Genomic DNA, 26,453 nt, shown 5'->3' with positions numbered 1-26,453 from the left:
CCCCCCACCTCCCCTCCCCACAATAGCATGCAGAGGCCCAGGTTTACACACACACACTCAACCATACACTTCTCTCATCCCTACTGTGGTGGGACCCCCCCCCCCCCCCCCCCCCCCCCCCTTCTGTCATGCCAAGGAATATTAACATGGTTCCTCATCTCTTCTTCCTCCGCGGGTGAGGGGGAGACGAAAGCAAGGCCGCATCTTCCATTTACGGGGCGCTACCCTGTCGACGGCATTGTGGAAGAGGAGTGAGACTTCACCTCATGAAGGAGAGAGGCAACGCCTAGGGCAGGAAAGCCCATGGAGTCCCCCCCACACACCACTAGGGTGTCAAAAAACAATTCTCCCCACTGCATTAAGCCTCTGGCCACTGGAACCCCACTCAGGAGATGAACTTTGGATCAGGAGGTCTATTGCTTTCTATTGCCATGGGAACCGTGCTCCCCTCCCCACCTTGGTGTTAGGGGAGCTCCCTTAACACTCGGCCTACACACTGGTCCCAAGCCTGTTTATAGTGGGCAATAACAGCCTCACCCCAGTATAGCTCCCCCATCATCTGATAACATTCTTCTCCACATGCAACCTCCACCCTCCAGCCCCCATCTTCGGGGGGGGGGGACACCAAGGACAGCAACAGAGACCCTCCAATTCTTCTCCCCTCCCCGATACAGCTGTGCACTTGCCCAAACATCACAGACTCGAGTGTAGAGTGGGGGCCTCGACAATCCCTGCAGGGCACTGGGGAAGGGGGGCATGCCCACCAACAGGGAGGGCAGAGGGCATGAACTCTGTTTTGGCACAGGCCTGGTGAGTGGGGGGTCAGCTGTATCGAATGGGGACTGCACCAGTGTGTGTGTGTGTCGCTCCCATGCCACAGCAGGGGGGATTCCCAGGGGAGAGGGGCCTCCTAGCTCGCCTCCCCCCTCTGCACAGCCAAGCTGTGCTGCAGGTTCAGGCGGTTCATCTTGGCCTCCTCCAGTCCTTGCAGCTTCCGCAGCTGGAGCTCGTCCAGTTGCCGCCACAGCTCCTGCCGCTCCTTCTCCTTCTTCAGTTCCCTTTGGGAAAGACAGGGAAGGGGGAGGCAGGGTGAGAGGGGGGGAAGGCAGGCTCTCCTTCGGCCCCCGGGCCAGCTGCTGCAGTGCAACAAGATGGCTGACAGGAAGGAGCCCTAGAAAAACCCCATCACAAAGACTTAGGCAGCTGCTGCACAAGGACCATTCTCCACTTTGTCCGGAATGCAATGATGCTTCTGCATGGGGATGGCAAGTTTCCCCGAGCTTTGCCCTTCCATCTTCCCCACCCAGCCCTATCTCCAGTGCTGGGGTTTTGGGTTTTTTTTTGCCTTTTTTGTAATTGGTAGTAGGTGCAGTGGTGGAAATGCCATCGAGTTGCAGCCGATTTATGACAACCCTTGTAGAGCATATTCAAGGCAAGAAATGAACAGAGGTGGGTTTCGCCACTGCTTGCCTCTAAGGCACAGCCCTGGCCCTTCCTTGGCGGTCTCCCATCCAAGCACTAACCAGGGCTGACCCCTGCTTAGCTTCCAAGACCTGAGGAGATCAGGCTGGGCTGGGCCATCTAGGTCAGGGTAGTAGCAGGTATGTAGGTATTTACTCTGGAATTTTATACCCCCTACTGATAATTTTTTTTAAAGTCCAGAAGCTCGCCAGCAATGGAGGAGGGGAGGGAACGGTACCAAATGTGGGCAAGGGGGTGTAGAAATCCCATTACCTTCCTGTCCACACTTTCCCCAAACCTATTTTCAGGACAATCTTGCAGGACATTAACCGGCAGCAGAGCTGGGGGAAACCCAAGTGGTCAGCAGAAACATGACAACACCCTGCGGAAGCCGAAACAAAAGCCACAGCCATTTGGGGCTGTGGTGGGGAAAGACAAAGAATAGGGGTGGCCAAACTGCAGCTCGGGAGCCGCACGCAGCTCTTTCACACAGTCTAATTTAATATGTTAATAAAAAGCAAATCTGCATATTTTTCAATAAAAGTGTGTGTGTAATATTTGTTTATATCTTGCGGCTCTCAAACATCTGACGTTTATTCTGCGTGGCTGTTAGGTTTAGCCAGGGGTCGTTTCATAGAAAAAAAGCTAGGGGAACTCCTTAGCATAACTCCTTAGCATATGCCACACCCCCTGACATCACCAGAAGTGTGTCATAAGGCCACACCCCCTGAAATCACCGGAAGTGTGTCATAAGGCCACACACCCCGCCCCCAACGGTCCCGGCCGCTGCCGCCGGCCTTGCAGCTCCACTGCCAAGCCCCATGAGGGGCCCGGCGGTGGACCTGCAAGGCTGGCGGGAGTGCAAGGAAGCCCCGTGAAGGCCCTCCCTGGCCCCAGGCAGGCAGGGGTGGGGAGAGACAGGGAGGAAGCAACTTACCCTCCCTCTTCTCCTGCCTCCTCCTGGCTGAATGAGGGCCGGAAGCAGGGCAGCCGGAAGCAGGGGGTGGGGCTTCGTCATGTGCCCCGCCCCCCGTACCTCACCCGGGGGAACTGCGATACCCCCAAAATGACCTCTGGGTTTGGCAAGTTTGGCCACCCCTGACATAGAGCAAGAGCTGTGTACAGCAGCGACTTAAGCATGTGACCAATGGTGTCATCTCATGGAGCCCAGTAATGCCAATGACCCCTTTCTCTCCTTGGCTAAATTTCTCCACCGCGGGGGGGGGGACGGGACACATTCAAAATACACTCCAGCCTGCATGGCTTTTGTTTGGGAAAGAAGACGCCAGATACCCAGAACTTGCTTCTGGTGTGGGGAAGGCCACCAGTGCAGACACTGAAACAAGTGGTTCAGTTTCTTCCCCCCGGGACCCCACACACTTACTGCTGTTTCTCCACCTTGTAGGAAGCCGTGAGCTCATCAAAGAGTTTCCCATTCATCTCCATGAAGGTCTTGAGGACATTGTAGACCAAAGAAACAATGGTCCTAAGGGAAACCGGAGAGTGACACAGAGATTTGCTACACTGCCTCCGCCCCCACCCACCACCAAACTCAACAGATATCCAACCCCTTACAGGAAGCTGAAAGGCCCCTGGCTCCCATTTCATGCAAGGAAGTAAGGCAGGGGTTCCCGACATGGTGCCCGCCAACACCTTTCCTGGCACCTGCCAAGTGTTTTTAGAGCCAGGTGGGGCTTTTGCCCAGTAAGGCTTCTGACCGAGCACTGGAGATTTGATTGGATCTGCAGATTTTAAAATATGTTGCTTTGGCAGCAGCTGCCACCACGGCACAAGGATCCTCCCTGTGTGACTGAAGGTACACTGTGGCAGCCATCTTGTGACTGGCTCTGCCTCCTGTGGCAGCCATTTTGTGGCTGTGCCCACAACACTGTATCAGAATTCCAAATGTGCCCACAGGCTCGAAAGGTTGGGGGGGTCCATGGAGTATAGTCTCTCCTTCCCAGGGGTGTTTTTGAGTATCTCAGCACTGCCCACCACCGCCTGCCACATGCGTCTCCCAACCCACGCGTGCGCTCACGGGTTCCAGTGCTCCTTGGAGACGCGATAGAGTGTCCCAAAGATGGTGGGCAGCACCGTGTTGCAGTTATCCTCCACCAGGCTCAGGATGTATTCGTTGTTCCAGAAATACAGAGCCCGCTCTGCAACCTGCAGGGGACAAAGCGAGGGTCACAGTGCACAGGGAGGGAGGGAGAAGGAGGGAAAGGGAATTCCCCCCCCCCCCAGGCATGTCAGGAGGCCAACTGAAAAGGCAAGGCAAACTGAGTTGAACGCCAACAATTAAAACTAATGTCTATCCATTTTATTATATATATTTAATTTCACATGGTTTTTAAATTTTTTACAGCAATTCCATTCTGGTCCACTTTGTATCGATGCTGTATAATTACATTGTATTATGCATTGCGCTATAAGCCAATTTGTTCCTCATTGTGTTTGACCTTCAAAGAAGGCCCTAACAGGCCGAAACGCATCAGGTCAAGTCCATTGCCTCTTGTGTATGTATCATTTTTTAATTTTTACATGAGGTGTGATTGGGCCCCTATGTGTTTTTTAATCCTTTTACATATTATTTATCCATCTAGTTTTAATTGTTGGCCCTCTACTCAGTTTGACTTACCTTTTCAGGTTCTTGATCCTGGTTTTCAGGGTTAAGTCCTTTGTTTAAAGGAGGGCCTTTGTTTAAAGGAGGCCGACTGACCCACAACTGACCCCTCAACTCAGCACTGCAACTGAACCAACTCGGGTCCTTCCCCTTCCCTGCCAAGGTCACCTGGAAGTGAGGGCTGGCGATACAGCAAGCCACCTGCTTGAAGAGCGGCTCCTGAATCTTCACAAACTGTGAGGGTTCGATGACATCTAGGATCTCTTCTATCTCTCCCAGGAACATCACCTGGAGGAAAGGGGGAGGAATTATTTTTTTTTGCTCACAATTTCTTGCTCCCCTGACTCGGAAGCGGATTTACAAAATGTTAAAAATCAACACAATAAATCAGCATAATGCATACAATACGGAAGTAGAACTAGAATGTAAAGAGGAGAAAGAACTGGATTGTAAAGATGAGAAACAATGCAACGGAAGACTACGATACATAAAATAATGCAGTAAAAATGGATTACAAAGATGAGGAAACAATGCAACCCCAACCCTTCACTACCCAAAGGAGTCTCAGAGCAGGTTACAATCTCCTTTCCCCTCCTTTCCCCACAACAAACACCCTGTGAGGTGGGTGGGGCTGAGAGCGGTCTCTCGAGAACTGCCCTTGAGAGAACAGCTCTGAAAGAACTTATGACTCACCCAAGGTCACACCAGAAGCTGTACGTGGAAGAGTGGGGAATCAAATCCGGTTGTCCCAGATTAGAGTTCGTGCTCTGAATCACTACACCAAACTGGCTAGTTTGTACAGGATAGTACATCTAACAAATGAAGCAGTAAGGATGTGCTGTGGGGGGAACTGCCTTCAGATCTTCGATACACAATTAAAATGGCAGCCCTCTTCCCAACGATAAAAATGGCCCCCTGAACAACTCAATTTTATTATAACCCTGTTTTCTAGAGAAAAATGTTGATCTGACCAATTCTTTCGGGGGGGGGGGGTATTATAAATATTAAAGTTTACAAACGACACATAATCATTAATGTCTATATCCAGCTCCAAGAAAAAACCCTGAAAGAAGTTCTATCCATGGCAATTATTAAATGTTCAGAAAAGAGCGATATTAAATTGTCCTAGCAAGTTTCAGTTGTGACTCAGAATTGCTGTTTGGGTAATCTCTTTTGGTTTGAGTCCAAGGACCATCTTTGAATAAAAAGAACCTGTGGAAACATTTTTCCCTTGTTTCACCTGCTTACAGACTGGTATTTTATCAAAAATTATAGCTAGCCAACACTTTCTAAGCCATGTATCAGTAGGTGGCAGATTAGTTTGCCTCTATTGTTTTACAATCAGAAGTCTTGTTGATGATCATATTCTCAAAATGTATTCTCCAAATGTTCCCAAAATATTTCTATGTCTTTTTTCCTAACACTTTTTCCAATCAAATCATGGAAAAATGCTCCTGACTAGTTTTATACCCCTACGACACTATTCCTTATATAAACCCCCCCCCCCCACTGGACACAAAAGAATGAGTGATGGGGGGATCAGGCGAGGACAGGAGTACAACAGTGTCAAATGAAGATTGACCCATCCATTTTTACCCCACTTGTTCCTTTAAATCAGGGCCATACATGTCTCTATGGATAGATGGGGAGCCAAAATGGCCCTGGAAAAGCCCCTTTGCCCCTAAGAGAAGGAAGGGAAGAGGGAAGAAAGAAGAACAGGTGTATAGTGGCTCCACCTGCCACGTGTGGGGTAGAGGCGGTGAGGTTGCGGCAGCATCTTGCTCCTGCCTTGAAGTGGCAGCGGCTGTCTCACCGGGGGGGGCAGCTCTTGCCTGCTTGCAGCAGCTCCTGACCCAACCTCATCCAGGGATGCCCTGGGGGACTTTTCCCAGGGGCCTTGACAGCCAATCTGGCCCTGCATGGTTCTCTCACAATTTGATCTCCACAACAGTTTTGGAGATCAGGCTGAGACATTGTGACTGGTCCCAGGTCACCCAGCAAGATTCCATGAACCCTGGCTTCCTGGATCCTAGTACAACACTGTAACCGCTACACCACACTGGGACAACCCTGCTGATGCTTCTTTTCGACTCTCCTAGTCTCTCCCCCCCCACCTCCACACTGTCCATCTCTACCTCCTTTTGCGTGCAGGTCTTTGGCCAGTATTTCAACAGTCCACGGATCACCTGGTGCAGCAGGGGAAGAGAAAACAGAAAACAGAATGCAGGACATTAGAAAGAGGAGGAGGAGATTGGATTTCTACCCCGCCCTTCACTACCCAAGGGAGTCTCAGAGCGGCTTACAAACTCCTTTCCCTTCCCCTCCCCACAACAGAAACCCTGTGAGGTAGGTGGGGCTGAGAGAATTCTGACAGAGACTGCTCTTTTTCAAGAACAGCTGTGCCAGAGCTTGTGACTGACCCAAGGTCACATCAGCAGGTGCAAGTGATATGCTGGTATCACCCAAGGCCTTCGCCTTTAAAAGCTGTTAACAGCTAGACCTTTTCCTGGAAGCTCAGCCCCCTTTCCCTTACAAATAGGGAGACTCCCAATCCGGCATGCTCTGAATGCATCGATGCATTCAGCCATTTACATGTGTTACCTCCAGCCTGCCCTGACCTGGGTGGCCCAGGCTAGCCCAACCTTGGCAGATCCTGGAAGCTAAGCAGGGTCGGCCCTGGTTAGAACTTGGATGGGAGACCGCTGAAGGAGTCCAGGGTTGCTAAGCAGAGGCGGGCAATGGCAAACCACCTCTTAACATCTCTTGCCTTCAAAATCCTCTGAGGTTGCCATAACTCAGCTGTGATTTGAAATCACTTTCCACCACCCCCAGCCTCCACCCCGCCTCACTATTTCCCAACGAAACTTGCACAACCCACTTGGGTCAACAACTCACGTGCTCTGTCAGCATGGCATCCTTTTCCAGGAACTGGACCACACAGTAAGCCAGCTGCAAGAGACAGCAGAGTGAGGGATTGAGAGATCGGAGACAGCCACAGCCAAGCGCCACCGTTCCTATGGTGGCTGTCCACCCTCCCCGTCCCCTCCCTTGGACTGGAATTCCAGGCTCTGTAGAATCTCAAACAATGCTCCCCTTCCAACAAAGCCCCATCAGCATCCTGGAATTTAATGTCATTTTATTTAAATTTAGATATTTATACCCCGCTTCCCCCCCACTACTAGTGATCCAAAGCAGCTTTTGGTAGCATCATTCTTGTATTTTAAAAATATCCTAACAAACATCTTGCGAGGTAGGTTAGGCTGACCGAGAGAATGCAACTGGGCCAAGGTCACCCAGCAAGTGGGGATTTGAACTGGGTCTTGCAGGTCCTAGCTGGACTCTCTAACTAGTACACAACACTGCCAATTAGCTCCTTTTGGGGGCTCTCACCTGGGCGTGGAATATGGAGAGGGATTTCACTGAGTGAAGTGGGATGAGGACTCGTACCAGGAACTGCTTGTGTTCCGTCTTCAAGGGCAGGGCAAAGCCATTGATGATGCTGAACAGAGGTGGGAACAGACATAGGTTAACACTGAAAAGGGGGGAGGAGGAGGAGGAGACTGGATTTATACCCTGCCCTTCACTCAGAGCGGCTTACAAACTCCTTTCCCTTTCCCTCCCCACAACAGACACCCTGTGAGGTGGGTGGGGCTGAGAGAGCTCTGACAGAAACTGCTCTTTTTCAAGAACAGCTGTGCCAGAACTATGGCTTGCCCAAGGTCATCCAGCCAGGTGCAAGTGGAGGAGTGGGGAATCAAACCCGGTTCTCCCAGATTAGAGTCCGTGCACTTAACCACTACACCAAACTGGCTGAGAGACGCTGGCCCCTACCTGGTAAGTGAATCCCATCCTGCGGCTCTTGATGCACAGAAGCAAGGAGCTAGGAATTCTACCTCCAATATTTGCTAGGGGACATGAAAATACCAAAGAATCCCATCCCCCCAATCCTTCACTCAACCTTGGACTTGAAGGGCAGCATATTGTTTCTCTTGTGTCCACCACCACCACCTTGAAGCAAGCATATTGTATCTCATTTGTCCACCACCACCACCTGGACTTAAGATGCCTCACCACCAATGTTCCCTCTAAGCCGTGGAGTCTTGTGAGCAAAAATCCCACTTTGTGAGCGACTGGCATCAAAGTTGTGAGCGAGCGACTTGGCTACTGCATAAATTAGGTTACTCTGGAGCCCTCCTTCATGAGCTAAGACAAAAATGTGTGAGCCGGAGGCTAAAAAACTGTGAGCTAGCTCACACTAACTCAGCTTAGAGGGAACACTGCTCACCACCCTGCCCTTTTTATCCCACCCCCCTACCCACCCCCGGCTAGGAAGAAACACAGTACATGCACAGACTGAGGAAAAAGTGAGGGTAGGAAGAGACAGGAATTGCAGCACACAACTGCATGAGGAAACAACGGAAAGGCATTTCTGATCAAGCGCATTGAAGGCACAGTCTCTGGCAGTTACCTCCCCAGGATCTCCAGCAGTTCCGCCACACCATTGAAATGCTCTGTCTCGTAGATAAACCTGGCCGGGAAGAAGAGAACAGGGACTCTCATAACAGTCTTCTTTGCACTGGAAATCACAGATCTGACTTTATCACATCCATGTCCACCTTCCAGCAATGTCCTCCCGCATCCTAGCTGGCTTTGGTAGCCTGGCTATTTTTGCACCATTGTGTATTTCCCTTTGTAATATACCAAGCTGGTCCCCATAAGAGAGGGCACAGGAAGAGGGGCAGCCAGCATGGTTCTTTCCCTCCGTACTTCGTGTCTGATAGAATGAACACATGGAAAAGATGGACTCTGAGAAGTCTCCAAAGCTCCTTGACAAGTCACCCAAATGACTTCCTTGCAAGGAACCATCGAAGAGGAGATATGGACGCCCAGCTAGGAAATGAGAACAGGATGAGCTAATCCTGCCCTCTAGTGGGCACCAGGTAGCATTACAGTTAAACAGGCTCAATCCCACCAGTGGTACTCTCAGAGGGTTAATAATTAAAATTCAGGCTGGCAGATTCAACAGACACAGGGAAATTCTCCTTCACTTAAATGACACCTAGCCCTGCGTGTGGAATCTGCTGTTAGAGGATGTGAAAATGGCCACTAATTTAGTTGGCTTTAAAAGGGATTAGACAGAAAGAGAGGCCTCCTGTGGCTCTCAGCATGATGATTAAATGGAACCTCCATGCTTAGAGGCAAAATTCCGTGCTGGGAGACAAAAACAGGAGGCAGTTTTGGCTTCTGTGCCCAGCATGTAGGCCATCTAAGGGGCTATGAGGCTAGGCCACAGTGTGAAAAACAGGAAGCTGGACTAGATAGACCACTGGTATGATGTGGGATGGCTGCATTTATGTCTTTACAGCAATGAGATGGCTTTTGGAACAGAAATAGTATGGAGTGCAGCTGACATCTGAGCTACTGATTCTAACTCCCTCGTCCTCCCGACCGGTGGGATTGGAGGAGTACAGTGGAAGAAGAGCTCACCGCAAGAAAATGTTGTTGCACTGCTTGCGGATGTAGGCTCGCAGGCCCAGGAACTTGCCATAGACACGGTGGAGGATGGTCTTGAGGTATTCACGCTCACGGGGGTCCTCGCTGTCAAAGAGCTCAAGCAGCTGGAGGGAAGCAGAGACGGTCAGGAGAGAAAACAGGGGAGGGGCTCCGTGGCTCAGTTGCAAAGCTTTGCATGCAAAAGGTCCCAGTTTCAATCTCAGGAATCTCCAGTTCAGGATCACGTCACAGGTGACACGGAAGACATCTGTCTGAGACTCTGAAGAGCCGTTGCCAGTTCAGAGTGGACAAGGCTGACTTCGAAAGACTAAAAGTCTGGCTCAGTACAAGACAGTTTTGATGTGCTCTTGCTTGCTGTCTCGAACACAAGGCTCTCTGGGGCTCAAGCAGAACTCTCTCTCATCACTTACCACCGGACCTTTTAACCCCAGATGCTGGAGTGATTAAACCAGGGGCCTACAAAGCAGATGCTCTACCACTGAGGCACAGACCCTCCCGGGACCACCCCCTCAAGTTAACCTTAGGGAGAACAGGGACAAGCCAGTCTTTCAGCGATGCCCACCCAACACTATTCTAGGAGGAACGTTATTCATTTAAAATATCTTTTTCCCCACCTGCTAACTCAGATGCTTTAAAGGCAATGTATGGTAGGTTTTAAAGACATTCAACAATGACACACAAAAGAATGAATGAAACAGTTTTACCTGTTGGGTTAACTTTCCACTGAAGCATTCTACGCCCTGACCTGAATGGCCCAGGCTACCCCAATCTCATTATTTCTCAAAAGCTAAGCAAGGTTGGCCCCTGGCTAGCATTTGGATGGGAGACCACCAAGAAGGGCAGGGCTGCTCCACGGAACCAGGCAACAGCAAACCACCTCCATTTGTCTCTTGCCTTAGAAACCCTCTGGGGTCACCATATGTTGGCTGTAACTTGATGGCACCTCCCCCAAAGCATTCTATAGCAAGGCAACAGATCAAAGATGCCTTTTCCTTAGCCATGATCTCACCAGCCTTCCACAGGCTTCTGCCTAAACGCTCTGCAGAACCACAACTGGCAGGTCAGAAATGTTAAAAACAAAACAACAACTAGAAGAGTCCTTTCCTTGGGAACCAAGTGCCAGGAGCAAAAGGTATAACCACTGAGAAAACTCTGTTAGAAAAGTGAAGGAATATGCAGTGATTAGCACTTGGAATTCACTGCCACAGGAAGTGGTGGCGGCTACAAGCATGGAGGGCTTCAAAAGCGAATTAGATAAGCATACGGAGCAGAGGTCCATCAGTGGCTATTAGCCTCAAGGTATAGATAGGGGCTCTGGGGCAAGTGATGCTCTGTCTTCTTGGAGCTTGGGGGGGGGTCAACAGTGGGAGGGCTTCTAATGTCCTGGCCCCACTGGTGGACCTCCTGATGGCACTGGTATTTCTGGCCGCTGTGTGACACAGAGTGTTGGACTGGATGGGCCTTTGGCCTGATCCACCATTGGCATCTCTTATGTTCTTATGTTCAGTGTCCCCTGCCTCAGTCTTCAGGAGGTCACCATAGATTTAGTCAGACAAACAGGTCAGGACACACACAGCATCCCTTTCCTTCCTGTTATCTGATCCTACCCCTTCTGAAGTAGAATGCTATTCTTAGGGATGAGTTTCCTTCCTTCCGGCTTGACACCTCTCTCACACACGCACTTCCTCTCTCACGCACACAAAGAAGAAGCACGTTTTCTCCCCATCTTTGAACAATGGATGCAGGGGCACCCTTCCCTGCATCCATACCCATCCTAGGTAGTTAGAATAGATTCTGTCCCTGTCTCTCATCTATACTGTCCCTGTCTCTCATCTATACAGGGAGCGGTGGCGCAGGCGATTAAATGCCTGCTGGTAACAGCTGCGAACAGCTGCTACAGCTGTTCGAAACCCACCACGGCCAAAGTGAGCGCCTGGCCCTAGTCCCAGCTCCCGCCCACCCAGCAGTTCGAAAGCAAAAATAACATTGAGAAAAGTGAGTAGATAAATGGGTACCCGCCCTAGGAGGTGGGGGGCACCCTCCCCGTTGTGGGGTCTGATGGAGCATCGGCGGCGAGTAGCGACGGCAGAACGACGAGCGGCGGTGGCGACGAGTGCAGTGGTGATGCGTGGCGGCAAGGAGGCGCAACACCAGCGGTGGATCGGACGTTGGCGGAAGGCGGAGCCAGAAGATGCAAAGGACGTAGAGGCGCGGCGGAGCCAAAATGGACAGAGCCGAAGCCGCGCTGACGCGAACCGCGCACCAGATGGACCCGCTGAATACAGCCGACGCCGAAGACCACCGGAAGGAAAAGAAGAGGAGCCAAAACCGAAAACCAAGCCGACAATAAGCCGAACCGGGGGAAAAAAGAACAGCAAGTCCCTCCACTGGGTGCTGGTAGGGCAGTCCCCACCCCTGACTATATGTGGCCATAGATAGGGATAAAGAGTAACTGTAAGCCGCTCAGAGACCCCTTGGGGGGTTCGAGCGGGATACAAGCTGAAAGTATAAATACTGTCTAGAATGGAGTTCCATCTAATAAAGAACTCTTATCCGTTTTAAATCCGACTACTGGTTCTATGTAACTCCGTAAATCTGCTAGCACACTCAGTACCAAAGCTCTGCTGCATGGAAATGCCTAGTGCATTCTGCTATGTTAATAGTGATTCCTGGCTCTACTAAAACCAGAGAATCCAATAAACTCCGTTCCATGTAGCCACCTACCCTGCTTCCGAAAGCACAGGGCTCCTGAAGAAGGCCCATTGCACAGGGCCTAGTTAGCAACTTGGCCGCCACATTCTGGACCTGCTGGGATTTCTAGACCCTTGAGAAGGAATTACATAATTCATCTGAAAAACTTCCAGAGCATGAATCATGACATTCCGTCTCTTAGGTGAGGGCATAGCTGGGTGAATCAGCCAAAGCTAGTTAAAAGTGCCCCTGGCACAGATGGTAACTGATCAAGCAGCAGCACGAGGAGGCCCAAAATAACCAATGCAAACCTCATCTTCCCAAAGCAGCCTGACCCTGTCAAGAACAGTCCCAGCTTATCCAAGCCAAACTACAGAACCCACCATCAGCAATTCCGCTTCATCTGAAGCTTTCGTTTGTTTAGTCTCATTCAAACCCATCACTGATACCAAGCCCTGCTTCAAGGCATCCATGGACCTCAGCTGCGTTCAAACCAAAGGAAAAGCAGAGTTGACACCAAATCCTCACACAGCTGGGCTCTTAACAAATCAAGGTCACAAGGCCTGACCCTTGTAAGAAAGAAAAGGGGCTCTTGTGCACGGGCCCTCTCGCCCCTCTCAGACAGAAACAGGAAGCTGGGTCCCCAGGCAGGGGGCAAGGCTTGCAGCCAAGCTAGATCCTCAGCCCTTCTAGGTCCAAACTCTACTCTTCATGGTTTGCAACACAACTTATCAGGAAAACCCGAGAGATAACTGGTAGCCTCAGCACTGGACCAGCCAGCCTACCACCTATCCAAGTCATCATTGGCCTAGCTGGCACTGATCACTCTGACCTCGATGGGCTAGGCTAGCCGGATCCCATCAGATTTTGGAAGCTAAGGCAGGGTCGGCCCTGGCTAACATTTGGATGGGAGGCCTCCAAGGAATACCAGGGTTGTGATGCAGAGGCAGGCAATGGCATACCACCCTGTTTGTCTCTTGCCTTGAAAAAGCCACGAGAGGTCACCATACGTCAGCTGTGACTTGACAGCCCTTTTATACACACTGGCAGTTACCAAAATGGATCCTACCCTGGGTGCTTTGCATGGGATAAGGATGCCTACTTATGCTAGTGGTGCACCAGAAGACCTTCTGTTGCCATGCGGCTCAAAATAAATAAATACAGATGGAGTCACTGCCTGCAGGGGAGGGGAGGGGAGAGGAGGGGAGGGCCCACCCACAATTACCGAGGAGGAGTCGCTACCTGCAGGGGAGGCCACCCACAAAGCCTGATATGGTGGGGACTGATCATGATGGAGGAGGAGGAGGAGGAGGAGGAGGAGGAGGAGTGGATTTATACCCCGCCCTTCACTCGGCGTCCCAGAGTGGCTTACAATCTCCTCCTTCCCCTCCCCACAACAGACACCCTGTGAGGTGGGTGGGGCTGAGAGAGCTCTGACACAAACTGCTCTTTTTCAAGGACAGCTGTGCCAGAGCTTGTGACTGACCCAAGGTCACATCAGCAGGTGCAAGTGGAGGAGCGGGGAATCAAACCCGGTTCTCCCAGATTAAGAGTCCGCACACTTAACCACTACACCAAACTGATCAGTGGTGCATGCCGTAAACTTGAGCAAGAGCAATGCTGTGCACCTTTATACCTTACACCTATGTTACTAAGGTAAAGGTAAAGGTTCCCTTGCTCAAAAGCCAGTCGAGTCCGACTCTAGGGTTGCAGTGCTCATCTCCGTTTCAAAGCGAAGAGCCAGCGCTATCCGAAGACATTTCCGTGGTCATGTGGCCGGCATGACTAAACACCAAGGTGCACGGAACGCTGTTACCTTCCCACCAAAGTGGTACCTATTTATCTACTTGCAATTTCCTGCTTTCGAACTGCTAGGTTGGCTTAGTTGTTACTAAGGCCAGGGTCCGACCTACCTGAGGGACCGCCTTTCCCCATACATACCCCCAAGAGCACTTCGGTCGGGGACGCAACATCGCCTGGTGATTCCAGGCCCCCGGGAGGTAAAGCTTGCTGCGACCAGGGCCAGATCTTTTTCAGTAGCAGCCCCCACCTGGTGGAACGAGCTCCCGGAGGAGATCAGGGCTCTGCGGGACCTTATGCAGTTCCGCAGGGCCTGCAAGACGGAGCTCTTCCACCAGGCTTTTACATAGGGGTCGCCACTTCTACTACTACCACCACTGAAACAATGGGGTTGGGAGTGGTCCCCGGAAGAACGGCCATAAATTTGCATGGCACTGATGCCGCTGGACTGGCTTGGGCCATTGACAGGACAGTTTCACCCAGGGCAATGATTGCTACCATCCTCAGAGACCATCCTGTCTGCAGGGAGCACTTTATCTGTTGTTGTGATTTAATGGTTTTACTGTTTTATATTGTTTTATGTATGGGCTTATGCCCCTGTGTGAGCCGCCCTGAGCCTGTTCGCGGGGAGGGCGGGGTAAAAATGCAAATAAATAAATAAATAAAAATAAGGCTGAACATAAAAACCATCTTTCTAGATTGGACCTTGATCCGTCTCCTGCACCATCCAGTTTCCAAATGGAGCCAACCAGGAAGCTTGCAGGCAGGCTCTGAAGGTTAAGTGGCCATCTCCTGTTGCTCATACAAACACAGAGGTATACTCTGAATGCAGAGGTTCCATTTAACTATCACAGCTGAGAGATATTGCTGTTCCTCCAGGAGTCTGACTAATGCCTTCGAGGCCATTTAAAACAGGGACTATCACCAAATCTTTGTGGCGCTACATTCCCGAAAATTAGTTATGCATCATGCAAAGTCTTCACTTTGCCTGGTAATTAAGTAAGCCCGACTTCTCACGCTGAGTGACAGAAATCGTTCCTCCACACCACACCAGTCGTGATTTTATAAGCCTTTATTAAACTCCTAAATCATGTTTTTCTCCCCAAATTTTTCTACCTTTTCTCCTTTATATCACCATCTCAGCTGTTCTTTTCTGCATCTTTTCAATCTTTATGATAGCCTATGGAAATGGGGCAACTATAACTGTATTCATGGATTTATATTAGTATTATAATAGTGGGCACTTTATTTTCATTCCCTTTCCTAATAATTCATGCATTCAAATGCCTTTTTTCATTGTGTTGAGGTGATATTTTCAGTGAATGGTCTAGCCTGACCTCCAAATTTCTTCACCTGGGTTGGATCAGATCAACATTTGTTTATTTAATTAATTTATGCCCAGCCTTTCTTCCCAGTAGGGAACCAAGACAGTGTATATCATTCTCCTCTCCTCCATTTTATCCTCACAACAACCCTGTGAGGTAGGTTAGGCTGAGCAAGCTTCCACAGGACAAGTAGAGATTCGAACCTGGGTCTCCCAGATACTAGCCAACACTCTTAACCACTACCCTACAACATATCACTTTGCACTTGACTTAAATGTCAGCACCCAGTTTAGAAAGATACTTCATCACGGTATGCTTTGGAGTTCACCATCCTGAATAATTTCACGTCACCCACAAAGTCCAGGTGCCTCACTGTTTACCAGGTACAAAAGGCACCAATCCCAGCACAGGTATTTGCAGGACTGTAGTGCTAACTTATCCCTGTTTCCCGGTTTGCTTTTTAAAGTTGCTGATTCATAAACAGACCACGTTTTTAACCAATGTCTGCCAAGCTTCCTTAGCAGGCTTTCGCAATGGACTTTGTCAAAAACATTGTGAAAGACTGTATGTATTTGCTAACAGCTTCCATGGTTTCTAAAAAAAAACTGGTGAGGCAGGACTTGTCTTAATGGAAGAATTGTTTGCCCCTTTCCTCAGCAAGGCTTGTTCTTTGATAAAGGAAAGAGTTCTAGGCTTACTCCCAGAGCGGGCGCCTCGTCTGGTCCTGGCCAGGTGCGCCTGGCTGTGCTCCTGCGCACCCACATGCTACACCTTCGTGGCCAGCCCAGCCACCACACACGTCGCCTCTCCTAGCCTCAGGAGGGAGCCAAGAATGTAGGTCAGCCTGCCCCTGGTGTGGCTGCCCTTGCTGGGGAGGAGGGAAGCTCCCCCGATTTAATTAGCTGACACCCCCCCCCCAGGCCCCCTCACCAAAAAATCCCTAGCTACGGGGCTGTACCACACTGGTTCAACTTACAAAATATGTTGTTTGCAGCAAGAAAGCCAGTGACGGGTCATCGTTACCACCCCTATCTTCCAATTTTGTGGATGATTACAGAATTTCTTATATTTACATAAGCAGGCTCCACAATCAACTTACAACTTACCTCCTCTCCTTTCCATACCAGTGCCCACTGCATGCCATTTCAAAGTGAGCACTGTATGCTGGGCACACCCCACAAAGGTTTTCAGCCTCTCACAGCCTCAAAACAATACAGCGAGCTTTCTAGAAAGGTGGTCCTGCCTGCACTTGGCCCAGAAGGTCAACTCTCAGAGCACAGCTAATTCTATAGGGCCACCACCAAAAAGGCCCAAGCTCTAATAGATCTCATCCTGATAGGAAGGGACTTTGCACCAGAGACAGCAAAGGAATTTCCTTATTAACAACTCAGAGCCAGAGGCCAACTGAACAGGGATGGGCAGGGGGCTGGGAATAGTTCCATACGTGCACATGGAAACAGAACAAAGTCGACACCAGACAAAACCTGGACTTCTATTGGAGATGGTAGAAAGTGTTGTCACGTTGCAGACAACTTACAGGGACCCCGTTGGGTTTTCAAGGCAAGAGATGTTCAGAGGTGGCTTGCCATTGTCTGCCTCTGCAAGCAACCCTTGACTTCCCTGGTGGTCTCCCATCCAAATACTAACCAGGGCTGACCCTGCTTAGCTTCCAAGATCTGACAAGATCAGGCTAGCCTGGGCCATCCAGATCCAGGTGAGCTTCCAGTACTCCATTCAAAATCTCTATCCACTTTTATTGTCTATGGATGCTAAGCTGCTTCTCCCTGTTTCTACAGTGATTCCTTTGCATCAGAAAGTGGTGCGAAAACCAGTGCCACTTTAGAAGTGAAGTAACTATCAACCCCTGTATTAGGTCTGTATCTTCCTGGTGGCACTCAGCCAAGTAAGAATTCCACAGGCTGAGCTACTGAATCCTGGCAAGCCATCAATGCATTTTCTGGCTAATACTCTGCAGTGATCTGGAAGTTAGGTGGAGGGAGGAGATTTATGAGCTCCTGGCCTTAGAATGAAGGGGAAGCCAATTCCCTTCTCTTGAAGGTCAGAGTCCCTGCCCCCACCTCCCTCCTAGAAAGCCAAGAGGGCTCAGTTTCGTATTTACTGGATCGGCATGAGAGGCGTTTGCCCCACCCTTGGGTCTTGCAGGCCACCTGCCCACATCACAGGTTCCCAGACTCCAGCTTGAGAAACCTTGACTTACAAGCAATTAAAAGGCCATCTCAGAGAAGCATGCAGAGGAAGTGTATGGCAAGTTGGGAAGGGAAGTTTGCTGCTCCCAGAACTTCCTGTATTTCGTGTTGACACGGCAATAACTTGCTTGAATGGTTTATTCCTTCTTGGGCATTGGCTGGCACACTAGGAATGCCTTTCTCCAAGCTACTTTGGCCATGTTAGAGTAAAACGAGGCTAACTGAAGACCTGAGGAAGTTTTGAGTCCGGTGGCACTTTAATGACCAGCAAGATTTCCAGGGTATAAGTTTTCAAGAGTCATATAGAACCATAGAGTTGGAAGAGGCCACACAGACCATCTAGTCTAACCCCCCCCCCCCCCCAATGCAAAGCTCCTTCTGTCAGAGACCCTTCAGTCTTTGAAGCTTATATCATGAATGAAACCTTGTTGGACTTTTAAGATGCTTCTGGACTTGCATCTTGCTCTCCTTCTACAGACCAAGACAGCTACCCACCAAAAATTAACAGAAGACCAGTCACCTTCGCCAAAGGTGCTTTCTACCCACAACCAAAATGGAGGCCTTAAGAAACAGGGCAGATGTCCAGCACTGGGGCCCTGGACATGACCAATAACATGCAACACAGCTGCAAGCTATATAAACATTTCCTTTGCCCAGCCTTCCCCCCCCCCACCCCGCCCCGACACACACGCTCCAACTCACCAGCAATACGAATTTCTGGTCTATGTAGCGCTTGGCAACCGAGGGTTGGAAGTCCGGGCTCTCGAGGAACCGGAGGAAAAACTCATAAACAAGCTGAGAAGAGACAGGCAGAGCTGAGAACCACGTACTCCTTTTCCTGGCCACCGGTGCAATGCACAGACTAAAGGCACACCAACTTTAGAATGGGAGGAGCTGGAGAAGGAGGCCATCATCCCGTTTCTGCCTCTCAGGCAAGACCACCCCATCCAGGTTAGCGCCACCCTCCTGTCAGATTCCCCAGTACCTGAGAACTCACAGAGAGGTCTCACCTGTAGATGTGGCCAAGAGGGCTCCAAGTTGGGTTCGTCTTCTTCAGGGTCAAACTCAGGGTTCTCACTGGGCGGGAGTGTCCGGAAGATATTGACAGAGATCTAGGGGTGGTGGAGAAATAAGCCGTGTTAAGAGGTCCCCATACTTTTATCTCTTCATCTGGTTTTTGAGTCTTAATAAGGCGAAACATCCCTCTGCAGTCCAAAAACCTAGGAATGGGCACTTGGGGGTTAGACCAGCCACCAGCCAGATGTTTCAGGGAAGCCCAGAAACAGGCCTTCAGCACTTTACCCCACAACATCTGGTAGACAGATGTGTACATTGCCTCCAGAAACAGTAGTTTCCCTTCCCAACTATCATGGGCAATTAACTTTCAACCCTAAAGCATTTCCTCTCTGTTCTTTCTCAGTGTCAGTGGGTGAATCCAAGTTCAGAGTTATAGGGACCATTTCTCCTTTTGCACCAGTTGTCCTAATCAGCAGTCAAGGCCCTGGCCGAGTCCTTCCAGCTCCCAGCCCTTCTGCAGAACTCAGGTTACCCAATACAATTGACAAGGCAACAGATTCAGGACAGACAAAAAAAGAAAGTACTTCTTTACTCAATAAGTGATTAAATTCTAGAACTCACTGCCACTGGATGTAGTGTTGGGCAAAAGCATGGATAGTTTTAAAAGTCAGTCAGACAGATTCATGGAGGATAGGTCCATCTATCGCTACTAGCCACGGTAACTAAAGGGAACCCTCCCCATAATCAGAAGAAGCAAACCTCTAAATACCAGTGCTAGGAAGCAACATCAGGAGGCGGCCTTGGCCTCTTTGCTGGCCCTCCAGATCCAGAGTAGCTGGTGTGAAACAGGATACTGGACTAGATGGACCACTGGCCTGAGCTAGCAAGAGTTTTTCATATGTTGCTTTAACTGAGCATCCTTTCCCACCACCCCCACCCCCGGGGTCCACCTGCCCTCCCTCACCATCTTGATGATCTCGGGGTAGAGCGGCTCAATGAGAATGCCACGGTTTGTGGCCACGCACTCCACCAGTTCGTTGAGGGCTGCTCGCTTGATCTCCTTGCCCTTCAGGTCGGCCACACAATCCAGGAAGTCGAAGAGGATGGAGCATTGTTGGAGCTTCTTGCACAGAAGATCATGCAGCTCCGAAACGGGCGCTTCTGCAGGGGAGGAGGAGGAGGAGGAAGGATTCACAAGGATCAGTTCTGACGCAAGAGATGGGAAAATCCTTCTCCAAGACCCAGGTGCAGAGCCACTGCGTACCGTCTGCCTTATTTACTCAACATGGTTCAGCGTTGAGTGCTGACATTTGAAACAAATCCCAGAGCTGAACTGCAGGCATCTCTTCACAAAAATGAACGCACAGAGGCAAGGGATGGGCAGATCCCAGACTTTCCCTGTATTCTTCATGGACACACAAAGCTGCCTTATACTGAATCAGACCCTTGGTCCATCAAAGTCAGTATCTACTCAGACTGGCAGGGGGCTCTCCAGGGGCTAAGGCAGAGGTCAGAGCCAGTTTGGTTAAAAAAATAATAATAATCTGGGAGAACTTGGTTTGATTCCACACTCCTCCACATGCAGCTGCTGGCGTGACCATGGGTCAGTTACAAGATCTTTCTGAGCTGTTCTCTCTCCAGCAGTTCTCAAAAGAGCTCTCTCAGCCCCACCTACCTCACAGGGTGTCTGTTGTGGGGAGGGGAAGGGAAAGGAGACAGTAAGCCACTCTGAGACTCCTTCAGGTAGTGAAAGGCGGGGTATAAATCCAATCTCCTCTTCTTCTTTCACATCACCTACTACCTCATCCTGTAGAATGGAGATGCTGGTGATTGAACCTGGGACCTTCTGCATGCCAAGCAGATGCTCTGAAATGCAGCTTTCATCCTTCCTACTTCTTGAAAGACTCCTTGGGATTATGGGTGCAGTATAGACCCCTGGGCTAAAGTGAACATGACAGACAGCCCAAGCTAATCCTGCATAGCATGCAACTGACTAGCAGCTTGCTTAAAACTGACTAGCAGCATGCTTAATGCCTTTAATCTATAATGGCTCTGGATGTCTCGGACAGGGCTATGGCAGTTCGCAGCACAACACAACACTGGGAATCAGGAAGATGTGAGGCCTGAGTGCACAGGAGAAAGCAGGACGACGTTCTCTGGCCCAGAACTGAAAGACAATCCCAGCATTAAAAGGGTGCAGCAGCCCCATCTCCAGGAGACTTGGAAGAGGCCAGTTACTGCAAATGCATGCAGCTAATTGTGGTAAGGCACACCATGCCAAAGAGATGCCCAGGAGATGGAGTGAGGGGATGGGCATTTCAAAAGGGATGGTGGCCATTTCTGGGGCTGAGCCCTGGCACTTAATTTCCATCCACAAAACTAGCTCGCATCCACTCTGTAGTGCCTGCAGTCTTTGCAAACTGTGGCACCTGTCAGAGATCTATCATTAGCGACCGCCACGGAGATCTAAGGGCTCTGGGAGAACAGGCAAGCTTCCCTCCATCAACATTCATGTCGGCTCTGACCATCACGGAGGGTTGTAGAAGGGTGTGGCACAGGGGCAGAACATCTGCTAGGAATGCAGGTTCCGTCTCAGGCATCCCTACGTAAAAGGACCAAGTAGCAGGTGATGTGAATTTTTTTTTTTTACTGGAGACCCTGAAAAGACACTGTCAGTCTGAGCAGACACTGCTGACCCAAGGGTATGACTCCGTATAAGACAGGTCCGTGACTTATGCTTATGACCTTATGATTTATGACACGGGGAGCCCTGGATAACACAGGCTAGCCCGATCTTGTCAGATCTCGGAAGCTAAGCAGGGTCAGCCCTGGCCTGCATTTGGATGCGCAGCCTCCAAGGAATACCAGGGTTGTGACTCAGAGGCAGGCAATGGCAAACCACCTTTGAATGTCTCTTGCCTTGAAGAACCTACGGGGTCATCATAAGTCAGCTGTGTCCTGACGGCACTCTCTGGCACTCCCCCCCAACACCCACCCCAACACATACCAATGAAAGATCACCAGAGCAGGGGGCAAACCAAGGTCTTTCCCAACAGAGAGGTGTGTGTCCAATACAGCGTAAGCCTAACAGGGCTGTTTGTGACGGGTAAAACCTAAAGCCAGCATGGTTTAGCAGTCAGCATTTGGATCTGGTTCATCTCTCATGAAACTCCCAGGATGACTCTGGGTCACTCTCTCTCAACTTCACCTACGTCCCCAGGGTGGCTGTGAGAATGAAATGGAGGAGGAGAGAATCACGTACACTGGCTGGAGCTCCTGCGAGAAAGGCCAGGCTCCAAACATGGTAGATCCGGCAGCCACACGTTCAGGGCGATGGGACGGAGAACATGAAGGCTGACGGCTACCAGAAGGGCAAAGAACGGAGAACTGAAAGCTGCAGCTGTTGAAAAGTTGTGACTTGAGAACGGCAGCACCGGTTACAGCCATGCAAAAGCCATGTTGCCGTCTCCTCCTTCATGCCCCTTGGGGCAGGAAGCAGCGGCGGGTATCCCCCTTGGAACTGTAACCATGGCAGCACTGGGGCCAGACAGTCATATCTGGAGGCAAAGATGAACAAGCCCACAGTTCTGGGAGCAGCAAAGGTGCGGTAGCTGCACCGCTGGCTTCATATATGGCACACACCCTGCTCCCGATTCCTGCCTCCCCTGTTTTTAAGCCTGGAAAGATGGCAGAAGGGGAAGGGAACGTCCCAGAGTCTGAGAACCATTTCTAAATTGAACAGGAGCCTCCAAGGAGAGCCCAGGAGAGTCATTCCTCCCATCCTGAAAGGATGCCCGGCATTTGGGTGGCCACACTTTGCTCCTTACCTATTTTTAAACCTCTGGGGTTTAAATAGCTTCTTATTGCATTCAGTCATCATCAGGCCCTGGCTATGTCCCTTCGACTAGGGCAACGGTGGCTAACAACAGACAGACCCACTTCCCCCACTGCTGAGAAATCCACAGAAATGTCACTGTGTGGACTACACAAAACAGATCAAAGTGCTGAAACTGCACTTGTGCAGTTGGGAGGGAAACAGCACTCAGCCCCCTAGATCAGGATGCTGCAGCCCCACAGAAAAGACTCCCAGGAGGGCAATTCTCTGTATGGGCAAGAAGGCTGGCTAAGCCTAGAAGCTCTGGCCCCAGCTGTTCTCCCACCCAAGGGAGGACCACTCAGCTTTGTGGAGTTAAGAAGCTACTGGTGCGAGAAAGTGCTGTCAAGTCACAGCCAACTTATGCCAACCCCTTAGGGTTTTCAAGGCAGGAGACGAACAGAGGTGGCTTGCCATTGCAAATCACTGCACAGAGACCCTGGACTTCCTTGGTGGTCTCCCATCCAAACACTAACCAGGGCCAACCCTGCTTAGCTTCTGAAACCTGACAAGACTGCACTAGCCAGGGCCATCCAGATCAAGACAACAACAGCTACTCAGGGCTTCTCCACACCGTTGTTGTTTTTTTTGCTCCAGCTTGGCTTCTGAAGTGCTTTGGTTTTCCCACTCCCTTAGCACACAGTACGCTTTGGTAGCTCCCAAGTTTTTCCGGTATTTTTTCAGATCACTTTTGTGATGGTCTGAAAAAACATGGGGGAAAGCTTAAAAAAAAAAAAAACCCAAAAAACAACACATACCAAACAAATGGGAGAGGAAGGACCAGGCAAAGGATACTGTGTGAAAGGGAAGGGGGTGGAAACAGTGCAGTTAAGAAGCCACACTGGAGCAAAAACTCAAAGTTGGAAAAGCTCTCAGTGGCAGACTGACTCCCAAATGTACTTCTGGAAGAGCACAGTAATAGAACCAAGAGGATCAAAGCTCCTGTCAAAAGCAAAGACCAGGAGCAGGGATAGAAAGGTGATTTACCTTTCTGGCTGGGCCCAACAGCCCAACTAAGGGTCCCAAGCTTCCTCTAAGCTGAGTTAGTGTGAGCTAGCTCACAGTTTTTTAGCCTCCAGCTCACATATTTTTGTCTTAGCTCAGGAAGGATGGCTCCAGAGCAAACTGATTTATGCGGTCGCCAAATCGCTCGCTCACAACTTTAATGCCAGTAGCTCACAAAGGAGAATTTTTGCTCACAGGACTCCACAGCTTAGAGGGAGCATCAACTCCAGAGCTGCAGAAGTGAGGGTTGAAGGGTAAATTCCAAAGAGCCATCTTCCCATCTCAAGGCAATATCCAAGCAGGATAACGCAGCTTCACAAGGAAGCAATCTGGCTGTTGCTAAATCTGCAGCTGATGAGACTGATGCCTGCATCATGCACAAGCTTTGACAGGCAGATGCCTACGTCTACATCTAGCCTAAGGATATTCATGACTCAGTGCATGTCTTGCATTTTATGTATTGCTTTTTTGCTCAGCTCCGAGCTACAGCTTTTGAGTGAGACTGGCTAGGCTGACAGCGAGAGCGTGATAAGCTCAGCTCTGACCCTAAGTTCTCCATGCTCAAGAGCAACCATTTCACTCTTTCAGGATACTGCAGGCTGGCAATTTCGCACCGTAACTAATTTCAGTGGAAACAGTAGGGCACGATCTGTGGAAATTAAAAGCGCGCCTATCAATTGCTCCGTGGTACACCTGCACGTCTAATGGATGCTGGTTCAGTCACCAGCATCTCTGGTTAAAAGGAACTCAAGTAGCAGAGCAGGGAAGACTTGGTCACAGCCCAGGTCGCTGAGAGGTTCTGCCAGTCAGTACTCTGCCCAGATGGACCAGCAGTCTCCCTCGGTAGGAATGATCTTTTCTGAATGCATGTGGCTCAGGAATCCAAGACCTAGTGGAAGCTAAAACCCATTTAGTGGCCAAAACCATGGTCCTTTTCCTCGCAGGTGGAAATTATGGCCTTGGAGGTGACCTTGCCTGGCTCCAAGCTTTGGGCCTTCTGGAACGGGGGTCCCCAAACCTGCTTATTTCCATTTTACAGAACTGTCCAGATTACCTATACCATGGAAGGGGAGGAGAAGAAAATCCACAGTTGCTCCCAATCTGTCACAGTGACATAATCAAAGGATGCACCTGTAAAAAGGTAAGAAGGATATTTGGGAGGAAGAGGGAGGGAAGTACTATGGTTACTGGCCCACGGTGAGGAGAGTGCCTGTAGCTCACTGGTAGAGCATCTCCTTGGCATACACAAGGTCCTAAGTTTGGTCCTCAGCTGGAGCCTGGGTTCTTAACCTGGGGGGCAAATGGTCCAAGGAAAGACACTGTTGCTCAGTGGGAGAGCATCTGCATGGCACGCAGAAGGTCCCAGGTTCAATCCTCAGCATCTGCAGTTAAAAAGGACCAGGTGGTAGGCAGTGTTCCCTCTAAGCTGAGCTAGTGTGAGCTAGCTCACAGTTTTTTAGCCTCCGGCTCACACATTTTTGTCTTAGCTCAGGAAGGATGGCTCCAGAGCAAACTAATTGATGCAGTGGCCAAATTGCTCGCTCACAACTCTAATGCCAGTAGCTCACAAAGTGGAATTTTGGCTCACAAGACTCCACAGCTTAGAGGGAGCATTAGTGGTAGGTGATGTGAAAGATGTCTGCAGCCAGTCTGTGTAGAAAAGACTGACCTTGATGGACCAACAGTCTGATTCAGTATAGGGCAATTTCATACGCTCATGGGAAAAGTAGCCTTAGCACCTACTGGCCTTTAGAACACTCTTGAGCTACCTTAGCAAAAGGTACTGGAAAGGACTTTAAGAGCCCCTTGTCTTTAAAGTGTGAGGCTGAAGAGACTGCATACACTACAGCTCAGCTATTGGTCCACTCCCTGAGAGAGTCAGCAACAGGCCAAAAAAAGCAGCTCAGAGCCCAGACTCAGGCATCGGAGCCCTTGGCTCTCCCAAGGCCTCCCAGAGGCACAGGACTCCTGCGTGCACGTCCCTCTTCTCAGGGCAAGAGGAGCAACTGCAAGTGCTGAAGGAACCTGGCCCAGCCCTTCCATCCTCATACCTGGGCCTTACCTTTCAACAAAGGCAGAGGCGTGAGCTCCTGCTGGTTGCTCTGGTACCGGAACTGGGAGGAACTGTGAGACCGCCTCTGGCGGGAGCGACGCAGGGAGCGCCGGGAGAAGCCATCCACTTTATCTGGCGGTGGCACCGGGGACAGCCCCGGGGACGAGGGGCTGGTGGGGGTGACGGCGGGTGGTATCTTGGTGTCCATCCTGGTAGCATGCAAGGGTCCGTGCTGCAGGCTGAGCCAAGAGGATGTCCGGTACAGGCAGCCCCCTTAACACCCTGGCGTCGTTGCCGGCCTCTTCTCAGGCCACGACATCTGCCCCATGACAGGAGCCCGGGGCCTTGTGTACTTGTCCCTCCAACGTGGCCTGTGCCCAGCTCCAGAGAACCCCCACGTCGATGCCCTTGAGCCCAGGTGGCACCAGGATTACATCCAGCCCAGTCCTTGGCCTGCTGGGCCCCCCATGCAGGCTACTCCTGGCACAGGCAAGCAGAAGAGCCGGATCCTGGTTGCGGTTTCTTCTTCAGGGAAGACCCACTGGAAAACAGGTGCATGGAGGACGGAATCGCCAGCCTCCCAGAAGCACGGTACGTCCAGTTCCGCTTGTCCCAGTCAAAGGTCACCCAGAGGCTGGGCTGTTGGCAGCTTGGCACCAGAGAGGGAGCCGGCTGCTCCCGCGGCCTCTCCCAGCAGCAGCCCCTCCCAAGCCGGGACCTTCCCTCTCCAGCTGCCGCCCGCCGGGTTGCCCCTCCACCATCAGCCTCCAAAACGGGGGAGCCCTCCCCCCAACTTCGCCAGCAGGGCGGGGAAGCAACAGCGAGCGCGACTCAGTCCTTGCAAAGTCCGCGGAAGGCTGGGACCGGCCAACCTGTGCGCCCC

General features: G+C 50.7%; 1 protein-coding gene across 1 annotated transcript; it reads right to left on the bottom strand.

Annotated features, from left to right (window-relative positions):
- Positions 1–115: 115 nt before the first annotated feature.
- PPP2R5B (protein phosphatase 2 regulatory subunit B', beta) lies at positions 116–26,453 on the bottom strand. The gene is made up of 13 exons (XM_015410845.1): positions 25,580–26,453; positions 19,603–19,799; positions 18,632–18,733; positions 18,324–18,416; positions 9,572–9,702; positions 8,553–8,612; positions 7,475–7,583; positions 6,980–7,033; positions 6,220–6,270; positions 4,253–4,372; positions 3,500–3,627; positions 2,846–2,947; positions 116–1,058 (listed from the first exon to the last, which is right to left on the bottom strand). Exons 1-13 carry the CDS (start codon positions 25,776–25,778, stop codon positions 911–913), a joined length of 1,494 nt encoding a protein of 497 aa, XP_015266331.1. The 5' UTR covers positions 25,779–26,453; the 3' UTR covers positions 116–910.

The sequence above is a fragment of the Gekko japonicus genome, unplaced genomic scaffold, assembly GCF_001447785.1.
Source record: "Gekko japonicus isolate JY-2015 unplaced genomic scaffold, Gekko_japonicus_V1.1 scaffold42, whole genome shotgun sequence".
NCBI classification, from domain to species: Eukaryota; Metazoa; Chordata; class Lepidosauria; order Squamata; family Gekkonidae; genus Gekko; species Gekko japonicus.
Note: the sequence above shows the minus strand (reverse complement) of the source record. Positions and strands in the feature narration are given on the sequence as shown.